This window comes from Channa argus, chromosome 6 (genome assembly GCF_033026475.1).
Source record: "Channa argus isolate prfri chromosome 6, Channa argus male v1.0, whole genome shotgun sequence".
NCBI classification, from domain to species: domain Eukaryota; kingdom Metazoa; phylum Chordata; class Actinopteri; order Anabantiformes; family Channidae; genus Channa; species Channa argus.
In genome coordinates this window covers 28,007,803-28,021,666 of record NC_090202.1, presented here as the reverse complement: position 1 = coordinate 28,021,666, position 13,864 = coordinate 28,007,803, and the positions used below count along the sequence as shown (strand labels likewise).

Sequence of the window (13,864 nt, the reverse complement as noted above, 5' to 3'; positions counted from 1 at the left end):
TTTCAGAAGTGATCCATAAAACATTTTTTTAAAATATCTGCTACAAAATGCTAGTGTTACTGTAATACAGGAAACACAGCTGCCGACCTGAGAATAACTAGGTTTTCCCCTCTACACAAACAGTAAAGCAGCGTGTTCAAAATGTAAATACACTTTGTACTGCAACGTGAAAAAATAAAATACCTTCGGATTTCCGTCAAATTTCAAACACCTCAGACAGCAGCTAAGCTTTTTAAACTATGGGGAGAAAACCCTGAACAAGAGAAATCCTGAGATGATCCAACAATCTAAAGCAACGTGAGATCGTAAACATGAATGTATTTGTGATCTGAAGGTGATAAACTGGCACGTAAAGTTGTGAAAACACAGAGTAAAGTTATGAATAAATATTCACACTAACCTTTGTCGAACTCGTCTGGAATCTGTCAGAAAGACAAGGAGAGAAAAGTGATTAAAATCTGAAAACAATAACACAGGTGACAGATAATCAGGGCACGGTGCTGACTGTAAACATGTCAGTGTTACACCAGGACCAATCGGAGCTTCTGATGTGACAGCTCAGGGTTCACCGTTTGTGGTGATGACACATTTTTGTTGATGGTTAAAACAGACACAGGTTTCTCCACAATACACAGACAAATAAAGTCTGATGGGTGGCACAGCAGCAGGGCTACACATTTGTGTGATGCCGGCATATAAAAGCATTAAGAGGAGAAGCGGCAGAGAAGGAAAGAGGACAAGAAGGATGAGGGAGAATTTAAAAAACAGGAAGAAATTAAAGGAAAAACATCAGTGATAATGAAAAACAGAGTAGAAGAGGAAATGGAGAAGAAATAACAGCTGACAAACAAGTGACCACAAATGATTCCCAGAAGAACAGGAAGACTAAAGAACGTAGGAAGGAAAAATATGATTTGGAGAAACAGAAGAAAAAACTGAGAAAGGAAGGAAAAAAAGAGAGAAGTGAAACTGAAGTATTAGACAAAATGAGATAAAAATAAGAGACATAAATGAGAAGAAGGAAATAAAGGAGGAAAAAGTAAAGACAATGAAAAGATGCAAATAATGATAGAAACTGACTTAAGGAACATAAGAGGACACGGAAATAAAGTTTGGAAAAGAGCAGAGGTGTAGGAGGGAAGGGAAGGAAAAGGGAAAAAAGGAAATGGAGAAAATAATAAAATTAGGGAAAGAAAGATGTGGAAAGCAAGAAGCAAGTAAATAAATAAGTATTTATAAAAGAAAGATAAAACTGGAAGAAGATGGGAAGAGAGGACAAATAAGAAACCGTGATGATGATGCAACAGAAGAAGCTGAAACGGATGGAAAACAAGGAGGAAGAGGCTTAAACAAGGCAACAGGAAAAGTTTAAAGTGAGGATAAAGACAAAACTGTAGAAGAAGAAGAGAAACGTTGTTTTCACCTTTGTAAATGTGAAACATTTAGGGGGATGGAGGAAAAGCTGGAGTAAAGTTTGCAGCATTGGTCAGGACAGAAGTTTGGGCTATGGTGGAGGACGCCACCTGGTGGTCAAGGTTCAAACCTGCATGTCCATCAGTTTACAAAGTGATGTCCAGATAAACTCCTCATGATTGAGCTAAAAGGCTGCAAATAAACATTTTTTCAATAGTCATAAAAGGATTAATCATTTAGTCTACAAACATCAAAAACTCTCAAATCGTTTTGCAGACTTGAAGAATGTTGTATTGGTCAAAGCAAAAGCCACGTTTACAATGAGAAAACTGACGGACACCAGCAACTTTTTTCTTCCAACAGTCTCAAATATGCCAAATGCTTATAAAGGGATACAGGGTTCCCAACGCATCCTATCATGACCACATTCACTTCCATCCCAGAGTAGATTTTCTGGCCACCTTTGAACTCCCTACACACCACTGCTAACGCCGTAATTATCCAACGTGCACATCCATGAAGAATCTAACACCAGAACGGTGTTCAAATAACATCATGGCAGCTGGACCTTCCTCGCTATTTAGGACTGTTACAAACTTGACATAATACAAAATTATCGTTGTCTACATAATGTGATTCTTAAAAAGAAAATAAAAGCTGAACATTTCTTCCTCACATGTCACATTACACTTGGTTGACTTTGTAAACCAGATAGAAATAGACTTAAAATGCCAACAGGTGTGTGTAAAAAAATATTTTAGTTTTTTTTTGTTTGCTCATTTTCAATCAGCAAACTTCATATCATGATATAATGTATCATGAATTTTATATTATCACCACCTCAGGTCCATATACTGACACTTAACCTTGCACTGGGTTTTTTCCCCTCAACATATTTTTTTTTTTATGTACATTCAGCTAGTAGAAATGTTCCTTTAGAGATTTAAAGAGAAGTAAAGATACATTTTAATAACTTATGAGACGGATGCTATTTCATTGGTAATGGAATGCAAACTTAACGATAGCCATTCAGCTAGTACAAACGTTCTTTCACTACCAGAAGGATTAAAATAGGCAAAGAATATATAAAAGGGTTAGATTAAAATAAAAAATTACAATGGTGCAAAACTTGATGAATTATCAATGAACCCTTGATATTAAATATTATGTTGAGGGGGGAAAAAATATTTTTCTTTTTTTGACATTTCAAAGTAAGGAAATTACCATTTTTGTTTCCTGTTTCTACAGGTTTGTGTGATGTTCACCAGCAGACAGCAATAATCAAAACAAACCGGGAACCAAATCTGGAAAAAGGCTTCCTGAAAATCAAATGCAGCTTTTCCTCATTTCCTTGAAGGTTACAGGGAAGGTTACTGCAGCTGCAAACTTCAAGCACATGATGACATATAGAAGGGAAGAATTGTCCTGAGCAGAGCTCAGCTGCTATTTGCCGTTTGTGTAAATTAGAGAAGAACAAGGTGTAAAACGGGCCATTAAACCCAAATGATCCCTCAGGAGGACGGCAGGGCTGCAGCCTGGGGGGCAAACATTCCTCCACCCTTAGCGACACAATGCAACGGCTGCATCGCCTTTTGTCTGAGCCGACAAGTGGCACTTGAACAAGCGACACCACACACAACATGTTGAAGTGTCCTTGTGCAAAGACACTGAATCTTAATTCCAAGTGAATTTTCTGCCAGAACTGATCTTTGTATCAAAGTGATTCACATTCATGTTTGTGTTATGTGGCCATGTATCCAGCTCTGATATGAATACTGACGCAGTTCTAAACTCACATGAATGTGCACATTTCAGAGAAATGCGAGTCATGCGTGTACAACAACAACTCCATACGTGCCACATTCAAATAATGTAATTTCCCCAAAATGAGCTTGGTTGCAGTTTGTTCCTTGCAGAAATCAGATATGAATAAAATCTAAGACCAACTACAAAAGTGGCCCATATCTGATTTTGAAAAAAGGAGGAGGAAAAGATCGGATTGGGGCCATGTCAGCATGAAATGTGAACTCGGTCTAATCATCTTTGAGACCAGGAGCATGTTTCCCTCCAGGTTTTCCAAATGTATCTAAAAACAGATGTGAGGTCACAGTGACCTTTGACCGTACATGTGAAAATGTAATCGCTTCATTGAGTCCAAGTGGATGTTTATGCCAACTTTGAATCAAGGTAATAAGACATTCACAAAAAAGGGACGGAAAGACAGACAACACACCATTGCTGGGAAAGACGTACAAAAAAAAGATAAAGAACTTGCTATAAACTATATAGTATAGTTTATTACACCAAATACTACAGGTTATTACAAATATTGCCACTCGCTCAGAGAAGTAACCCTCTGATAAATGTGTAACAAGAACTAACTAACTTATATAAATGTAGTCGTGATTACAACATACATACATAACTGGGATGTAATGATTCTCCAAATCCATAGTTTGTTTTGAGGAGGTTCTAGAACTTGTGCAGCCGTTTCATCCACACAACTACTATACCCATATTAGTGAACAGCTATTTATCAGATTTCCTACATAATGCATAATGTCAAATCCACAAAAAACCTAGTTCAGTCTTTCAATGGAAACCAGACTGTGGTGAGCTTTTAGTGATTCCCTAAACAGTGTTTCTTCATGTCCTGTATTTTCAACTTACTGCTCTGCGAGTTTGAGCATAAAACAAATTTAAGGCTAATGAGCCTTTGATGGCTGGGGCATGTGCCTCCTGAGGGAGGAGGGCAGCGGAGTAAGGGGGTGACAGAAGTGTGCCTGAGCTTTGAAGTCTAGACAGGATACAGCCACAGGGTTTATGATGTGTGACAATGGGAAGATAGGTCTCTGAACACAGCACGGAGGAGAGGACAGGTCCTGGTTCCCGCATCCTCACAAGGGGAAACACTACAAACAGTTTAAGATTACAAATTCAAACGCAATCACATCTTAAATTATGGCCTAATGTTCATCCAAGAAACTGCTTTACCTTAAAATAGTCACACTACTCAGCATCATCAAGTGGTTTTGTGCAACTGATCATTGATGAACTGAACTGAAGGCTGCAACTTCACTATTCAACATTCTCCATCAATTCACAATATGTGATGACAACAATGAATTTAACCAATCCCGCATGAATTCTGTTTGACCTTGACACACAGTGACACACCTGACTGTTAGTGAGAAAGCCTGTCAACAATCTGGGCATTTCAGGCCACAACAGCCAAATCTGCCAAATCTGGAGGCACATAGAAAATAAACAAAAGTCCTGTTTTACAAACACAGGCAAAACTGCCTAAAAAGTCTAATTATTCTTTTCATTTCAAATAAGACTTTATTTGCAAATGTTGATTTCATTCTTTAAGCTACACAAGTATGTACAGTAAAGGTCTTTCAGTAGCAGTCACTGTTTGGAGCCTGGTCACTCACGTTTAGCAAATGTCCTCTCAAGACAGGAAAGAGCCAGAGGACGAGCAGGTGAGATAAGCGTGCTCCCTGCAACAAAAAGCACATGACGGGCTTCACACCGATTTGAGAAGTGTGTCGTGTGTTGGGAGCGAGGACGTCCAGCTGAGCTGAGTGTGGGCTTTGAAGGAAACTATCCTGTCTGGTTCAGAGACAGACAATTCATCTTTCCAACATCCACACCTCAATGTTTGCACAACACTACTAGGCCCAAACTGGGTCAAAGATGGTGGATAAAAGACAAAAAATGAAGCATTTTGTCTAATGCGATTCACACCCAACCAGCTGCAAATGAAAAATGATGACTTTGGCCTTGTGATCTTCTCTGATGTTCACGCAAAACACTTAAATAATACAAATAATGATGTTGATGGTGGTTTGTCAAATGCAACCATTGTGGAATGTAACCATCTTGATCCTCAAATTATAAATTTGAGAATGTTGTCATTAATGTCTCAAAGGCTTTTATGTTCCAGGTGTCTCAGTGTAACAGTGCCACCACAGTATGAAGTGTGTTCGTTACCATGGACTTAAGTAACCAGATTACTTAGAGAATCCAGGTTTCTTGGGTAATCAAGGAGTTTTCAAGCCCTTATTAAACCCTTAATCTGAGTTTGAAACCAATGCATTTAGACTTCACAGGCCACAAGCAGATTAGAAAGTTTATGGTGCATATACATGGCAGCGAAATTATCCAAGACAACTCTGCCTGGATAAGATTTGCTAAATCGTTACCTGAATTGACATGACAGTTAGGAAATCATCTCAACTGCATGTAAATGCACTGATGGACAAGCAAACTAAAAGCTACTTCTCATCTCAGCAGAGTGTTTTATGTTTAATAAAAAAAAATTACCATAGAGTTATTAGAGGCTGCAGCTTCAAGTAATAATTCAGCCTTCTGCTAAAGGAGCCTTTCAATTTTCTGCACAGCATCTCAACTTTCCCACGACACCAGCTTTGTGTCCCATCAACAAAAATCATTTAGCATGAAGCTGTTGTGAGACCATTGCTCTTTGGCTGCTAACAAAAGGAACCTAATGTGGAAGAAGTGAGAGAAGTATGCGCTTTGAAGTGATCGATCTTCCCACAACAACACCTCGAACAGCAGATCCTGTCTCAGAGCCGGGAACTGCCTCTGACACTGGGCCACAAACAGCCGAGAAACTGTCAGTCTGCCAGCTTTACCTAGTTTGTTACCAACACTGGCATTAAGGCACAATGGCAAATCCAAAGGTTTGCAAGATTTAAGATGGGAGCAATCAGCCGTTCAGCCTCAGTGCACCTCAGGACACTAAGCCATTAGTTTTTGGAACTTTCTGTGGACATTCAAAATAAGACTAATATTTCTTAATATTACATGTTTTCCTCAAACAACACAACTTGTAGTAAATCTTTTACACCTCTTTCAACCAGTCACTAAAGTGAAGACAAATTCCTGAATATGTCAATAACCAATGGTGATTTAACTAGAGAAACAAACCCTGCTCCTCTCCACACCTGCACTTTGTTGACATGCAGGGCTTACAGTAAATATCTAGACTGGAACAATTCAGACAACCAGTATTGCACAGTGTTTGTACTGTATTCTTTCTTCAATGAAGAAAAAAATCCCCCCCACCCCTTTTTTTTTAAACTGTGCTGCATTAGATTTAATTCTTTTTCCCAACATGGAAAAGCCGAACACTGTAACTAACTCTGTGAAAATACAGAAAAGTAAAAAAAACTAAATCACATGTAACGGTGAAAATATCCCAATAAAATCAAAATGAAAAAATGAAATGCTCCACAGTTTGTCATCAACATCACACTTAGTGTTTTCCCTCACCACTGATCCAGACTAGCAGCAACACAGAGGACTGATCACTGACTGAAGAATTTTCTGTAGGGGTTTGCACACAAATAGATTAGCGATTCATTTCTATCAGCTGGGAACGTGTGTTTTGTTTTGTTGTAGTCACCGTGTAAACTAAGGTTTTAGTCACTGAATGACGTGTGTTCACTGTTCACAAAAAGGATACAAAGAATGTGTGAAACCAGTGGAAACACAAGCAACAGAAGACAACGATGTTCTAAGAAGGTGATTATGAAGATCAAGTGGATCCCAGTTTCAAAGCACATCTTAGCAACTGAGAAACACTGGAAACAGAAAAGCAAACTGACAGACTACATTTGATTTAAAAGCAAAAACTTATATCAGCTGCTCTACATGTTCCATATCACATGGGTGTTTGTTGGCTTCATAATTTGGTGCTGGCACCGGTTTTCTGGACCACATTACACATCTGGTATGTAACTGTACTTTTAAAGAATATTAGGTCTGTCACTACTGCAGTAATCTCATGCAAACTGAAGTGGCAGTTGCTATTATCTCAACCTCTCCGACGGACATCTGTCGCTGGAAAGAATGCGGTTTAAAATGTAAATGTATTCAGTTATGCAGTATCAAGACTGCTCTATTAAGTAGCACTAGAGTATTAGAGAGCGGCCCATGAGAGGACTGCAATTAGTGTGCTGAGGTGGGAAGACTGTGCTCTTTGATGTTACTGACTTTCCCAAGCTCACAGCTCAGACCAACATGATGTCTCAGGTCGCTGTCGAGTGTGCCTTTTAATCCTTTCATCACAGTAAGACAATGGACAAAAGGGGAGGCTGGAGGTGAGAGAAGTGTGCTCCCTTTCTTTCCCATCCAGGCACCTCTGATACAGCTCCATCGTCTGAAGTGGATTGTCCTGTCTGTCCAAATTTACACCTCTGTCAGACAGACACAGGTGACAGAGGGATGTGAAGTGTGCCCTTTACAACTAGCTGTAGAACAGGAAGAGGATCTCATGAGCTGTGAGGTGAATAAAACACCAGCATACATCAAAAGGAAGCAATGAAGAAAAATTCACACCTGTGTGCTGAAGTGAGCTGAAACCATCAGCCCGGCTCGGCTCAACACACAGCTGAATATCCCATTGTAGCCCGAATGCTAACGCTGTCTTTGCTGTGTGGATGTAAGCTTTCTAACCATAGTCACCTCGAAAAGCAGGCACTGACAGGTACCATTGTTAAAGTGTGCAGCATCACACCTGGAGGAACAATGAGTGCGACTTACCATGTTTCCATGTTCATCCACTGAATTGGTGCCTAAGAAGAAAAGAAGAAAAACAGTCAGAACAGTCAAGAACAGTTTATCACGTTCAGTAGATATTTCAGAATTAGCTTTTTCCCCCCCACAGAAAAAAAACAAACATTTTCAACACATTATTAGGACAGACAAGCTTTGGGACGGATAATGCTAAACAGATTAAAACGGCTCTGAGGACGCCTGAAGTTCTTTTGAGAACTTTAAGGATGTCCAGAATCACCTGCTCACTCTTTAGTGAGCTATATAGTGTGTTTGCAATGTCGTAGTGTCCGAATGTTCAGCGTGTAATTCTAGCCAGATTATAGCACCATCAAAACTATATTGCACAATCCCACAATGCAATGCTCCCTGTTTTAGGAAAATCAAACAACCACAGCAGCAAGTATTACTAAATTTTTTATTGGAACTCATATGAATAGCAGTGAATGAGGACACAGCTATTATGTATTTCAATGAAGATACACAGCTAATTTACTGTTAGTTTACAAGCTGCCTAATGTTGGAATTTGTTACCTTTAAATAAGGACAGGATTTTAAGATAAAAAAATCACTCAAGTTTTGTCCCCGATAAAATCCAGATAATATCCAAAGAGTACTCCACATGGAAGAAACATGATTAAATCCCTAATCCAAATCGAGTATTCCAAATGTACGAGGTAAAGATTCCATGATACCCAAGAAAGAAAAAGGGGGGTTAAATATCCAATAGGAATTCAAAATTAAGAAACATATCAATCTTCTGTCTTCTGTGTTCATCATCCACTCCTCCACACGCTTCATTACTTTCTCAAAAAAATGTCTGTTCCTCCAATATCTTCAAAATTTACAGAAAAAACAAGGACAATAAAATCCGGCTCCATCCCTAAACAAAACTTTAAAGCGTGTGCGTCATGAAAACACGGAAGAAGAAAAGATAAAAGCAGCAGTGACTTCATGAATTTAGGCTCTGCTGAGATGCTAGTGTCTCAGTTTGATGCCTGTTCTAAATGCCAAGACTCTGAACTCCTGAGAGAATCTGAGACTGACTTTAGAAAAACTCTTAGATAGTGGCTGCACTGCCTAAATCGAAAATACCATGTGCTGCCTTTCCTTCCTTTCATCACGTGGGTTTTCTTCTGCAGCCGGCGACTCAAAATCAAACCATCCAACAACCTGAATCTCACTCACAGCTCACATACGTGTTCTCTAAAAGACAAGCTAATAAAATCAGGCTCTTTATCGTCTTCAGTCTCTGTTATCTAATGACATGCTGCTCCTCTCTGACTGACAGCTGCCAGCTCCACCCATCTGTGGGCTGACCCTCCAAACAGGAATCAGAGGGCTATAAACCAAGCACCATTTGAGACTTATAAACACCCACAACATGGTTATGAAGTGACCAGAGAACTAGAGATGAACTACAGAATAAGTAAGTTCCAGGTTTGAGACCGAGGTTGACAGACTGTGCTACTGTACAGTACTGGAACATCAAACATCAGGTTAATGTTTTTTTTTATTTTTCATAAAAAGTGAAACTCCTACTAGATTATGTCAAACCTGTTTTGTTTTAATTTCAAAGATTAGGCTTTCTGTTCATAAAAGTCAAAAACGTGAGTAAAGTTTTGTACAGTGTAAGTACAATCATAAGGGAAGAGTTCTGACTCGAGTCATCCAGAAGACAATGATCAATACACTAATTCAGTAATGCACAGTGTGTTATTTTGCACTCTGTGTTTAAATTGTGTCTTAGTTGCACACTCTCACATACATCGTTGTCTCCTGTGTGATTGATGGTGATAGAATACGCTTCACTGTGTAACCCTGCTGTACAATCTCATGTGAACTCAATGATACTGTAGTTCTAACGAAATCCAGCAGAATGATACGTCTTTACTATAGAGGATCCTGTCAGGAATCCTGTCGTTAGCTTAGGACCTCCAATGTCTGAATGTAGAGCTGTGATATGAGAAACATTTAATAACCTGATATAGTTAACAATGTATCATGTTGGAACAGACAGTTTTTAAAGAAAATACATTAACGTACCACATGGAACACAGATTTCCTATTACACTTTGAATTATACGCTTGAAAAAAGTTCTTAATCGTTTAATTATTTTTCTCCTAAAAACCTTTGTGCAAATATTTTAAATAAGCCTGTAGAAAAACATACTGCATACAGTACATGAGAAGCAGTATGTCTCTCATGTACTGTCTCATGTTTCTGTACTGTCTTGAAGTACAGAAAAAGAGTAAAAAAAATTTTTTAAGTTTGTAATAGATTTTTATTTAAACATTTAGTTAATGAATCCCCACCTTATATTCACAATTATATAAAAACGGACAAGAAATAATTACGTCTGACACACGGGAACAAGAATTACTTGATAATTAGTAATTATCTATGCTAAAGAATCTTAATTGTACATTTTATTTCACAATTTGTGATATTGCGAACGTAACAAAAAACAGCCTTTATAAATCAATATCTAAACAAATTACAAAATGAGTTTGTCTGATTAACAAGTTAACAAATAATTGTAGAACGCCCCAAAAATACAGTTGAGCCAGACCAATGTTTGAGTTCAGAAGTCGGACCCTCCAGCAGTTTGCGACGTTGTGATCCCAACAAACAATTCAACCAATGCTCTGTAAATTCTGTGCAACACACATCTGAATCATGAAATCAGGCATTTTAGGCCACAACAATCACAAATCCAGGAGGGACTGAGTTAGCATTCAGTCTGGAGGCTCCAGTACTGAATGCTGCAGAAAAAAACGCAAAAAAAAAAAAAAAAAGCTGTTTACCAGCTGAAGCTTCTGTACAAGGTCTAAACCATGAGGTGGCCATGATGGTGACTGACCTGATAAATGGACATTGTCACTGCAGGTTCCCTCGTGTATTTAAACATGGAGCTCTACAAACTGGCGGTTAGTGAGCACATTAGTCTCTGTATCGGATTATTCTGCCAAAATAAACTTTTTGGAAACGTCTGCCATTTAAAAGAGCAAATCTGGTACTTTCTGCGGGTTTTGAAGGACAGAGTCTCGTAGTTTTTGTGGCCACAGGATGAATTCAACCACACTCACCAAATATGTACACAATGCTGACCGCCCCTCCAATTCCCATGAGTCCAGCCAACCGTAGCACCATCTTCTTAGCGTAGGCAGTGTTCTCCTTCTGCTTCTTCTCCTCTGACTGGTCTCCCTCTCTCTTCTCCTCCCCTCCTTTAGGTGGAAGCTGACCCTGGACAAAAAAATAAATAAATTATTTCATTCTGACCATGACTAATGTAAAATACACTAGGAGGAGTACAGTGCAGTTTGGCAATACCAATTCCGGACTTTACTCTGACTTAAGCATTAAGTAAATGGAGCAATCTCAGGCTAAGTTAGTCAGATGGTTGTAGATCATACTGTGTGCTGCCTCTTTTTTCTTTTCTCTCCCCCTGCACTGTTACTCTGCCACGACACACACCCACACAAAAAGATGAGTCAGAAACCAAAGTTTTCTGTCAGTATCCAGTTAAAATCTGTTAACCAGACTTCCAAAATAAATCAGAGGTTCAAGGCCAATCAGGTTGCTCTGATGCTGCATGTATACACGACTTTCCAGGAACCAGGTTTCTTAAGTGCATGTAAATGCTGTCATTGAACCTTGTAAAATGAAATCTGCTACATGCATATGCAGACTGGCAGTAAAAGGATTTCTAAACACTGCTTACTTAAGAAACCTGGTTTCTTTTCAGTAACTTTCATCCTCCCCTCAAAATAACACTACTGCCAAATGAACATCAAATGACAAGTTATGTGAAAAAACAAGAGAAACACAAATTATTATTGAAAGCAAAGTCACACTCTGAGCTGTAAGTAACTATCGCCAGTTGTTTTGCATTGTGTTACTTTCAAACTTCAGAAGGAAATATTATATTCTATTACACAGTTATTTGATAGCTTTAGGCGACTGTGGTGCAGGAAGGTAGAGCGGTCGTCCACCAATCCTGCAGTTGTTTGTTCGATGTCAGTAGGTAGAAAAGCGCTATATAAAAGTGCAGACCATATATTTACTACATGTCCCCATAGAAAATATGATCAACTAATATATGTGTTATTGTTCATGAACTACTTGCCAGTACATAAAGTGTAACGTTTGTAGTTTACAGGAAATAAATACATTAATATATTATCCTTTTAAAAAAGTGGTTCTCTGCTGTCCACCCTAAACATTTGCTTTTTTACGGCTACCGAGTAAAAGTCAATTAGTAAATAAAATAAATGACATTAATGTGAATTGTCAGAAATCAGACTTTTTACATTTCTGCAGAACCCTTATTTAGTATTAAGCACACGTGGAACAAGTCTGAACTAAATTTGTTTTTAATTCGTGTCATCATCAACGTCAGGCTCAATTTTTCTGTAAGTCAGTCAGACTGATGCAGAGACAAACCTCTTTCTTACTGTAGGACTCACATTTTGACTTTGTTTTCCTCCATTTTAACTTAAGTGAAGAATATAAAGTGCTTTATTAGGCAGATACTTAAACTTTTACTTAGGTTTTCTCCTTTCTATTTAACTTTTCTGAGTGTAATTTCACTTAAAATGCAAGAGACCAGTTAAACAGTATGTGCTCCATGTGTTAGGGGAAGGTGAAGGCAGAGAGGAGCTGGGATCTGTTCTGACCTTCAAGCTAAACAAACCTTGGCATTCAACACTATTTATGTAAAAGAACCCGGTTCAGTGCCGGTCACCACAGGCAGGGACCAAAACATTAGGTGGAGACAAGGCGCAGACAAGTGACCAACGAACTAACATGATTCTAACTACATGGTAACTGACATATGCTGCCCACGTTAGAACACACACAAACAAGGGACCTTTTGGGCTTGAAATGTTGCAGGGCTCAAGCCATGAGCGATGAGCTCATTTGTCCCTTATAGGCATCAGAGACACAGAGAACCTTCCAGTGTCAGTACAAACGCATGCTATGCTAATTAGCAAGCTAACAGGTTAGCTACCCTAATGTCAGGTTCATTCATTTGTCAGACTGGGGGACAACGTGGGGAGGTGAAACACAAATCTAATTCTACCGAAGCTGACATTTATCCAAATAAATGTAGAAGACAGCAAACGCTGAGCAGTGTGTCGGTGTCTGTCAGACAAATATAGCGTTAGTTTTACAGATGTAACGTTGAGCTAGTTTAAAGTGTTAGCGTTACTTGAGTTGTAAACGCAAGGAAAGTGGCTTTGGTTAGGTTTACATGGGCAATTCGTGTGGGTGGGGCTTCACGTTTGATCACAGGAGATACTGGATTTCTGCTCTACCCGCCCACATAAAACTTTGAATCAAGCGCACCCTAGTGGACTAACGTTAGCCGTCTCACCTGACTCTGCTGCTCCTGCTGCTGGAGTCTCTCCTGGAGGATAGCTTGAGCCAGTCCGCCCGTCGCACCGCCAGTAGCGGCAGGCGGCTTATCCGTGGAGAGTGTACGCACAATGTCCAGCACGGCCGCGGAGGAGACACCCGCTGTACCGCTCCTGACCCTTAAGAGGCCCCGGCTCGCTCGCACACACATGGGGAACATAGATGTAGCCGACATCTTGGATAGTAGCGCTAGCTGCCGGCGAGCGTGTGTGACGTAAGTCAAAAAGGACAAAGGCGCCCGATTGGTTCGGCCTAGTTTGAGTGGCAGGCAGGACGCCCACTAAGAGCACCGAGAAGACACGTGGTGCGAGATGTGGGCGGGCTTTAGGGTGCTCCTTCAATCAGAAGCAAGGGTGAAGCTGACCTTCGATTTCAACATAAATCTGCCATGATGGTTAAAGGCAAATGTAGTCACCGAATGTGGTCAACTATTGTACATATTCA

General features: G+C 39.5%; 1 protein-coding gene across 2 annotated transcripts in view; it reads right to left on the bottom strand.

The window, feature by feature from the left end:
- Window positions 1-13,631, bottom strand: part of timm50 (translocase of inner mitochondrial membrane 50 homolog (S. cerevisiae)) — a 37,578-nt gene extending 23,947 nt beyond the window's left edge. The window contains exons 1-4 of one of the 2 annotated variants that reach the window (XM_067508184.1): window positions 13,380-13,631; window positions 11,089-11,245; window positions 7,987-8,018; window positions 401-422 (exon numbers count right to left, since the gene is read on the bottom strand). In XM_067508184.1, coding sequence (XP_067364285.1) covers window positions 401-422; window positions 7,987-8,018; window positions 11,089-11,245; window positions 13,380-13,595 — 427 coding nt within the window. In that variant the 5' untranslated portion in view covers window positions 13,596-13,631. The remainder of the gene's footprint in view (window positions 1-400; window positions 423-7,986; window positions 8,019-11,088; window positions 11,246-13,379) is intronic. The other variant, XM_067508183.1, reaches the window with a different exon arrangement.
- Window positions 13,632-13,864: the final 233 nt, after the last annotated feature.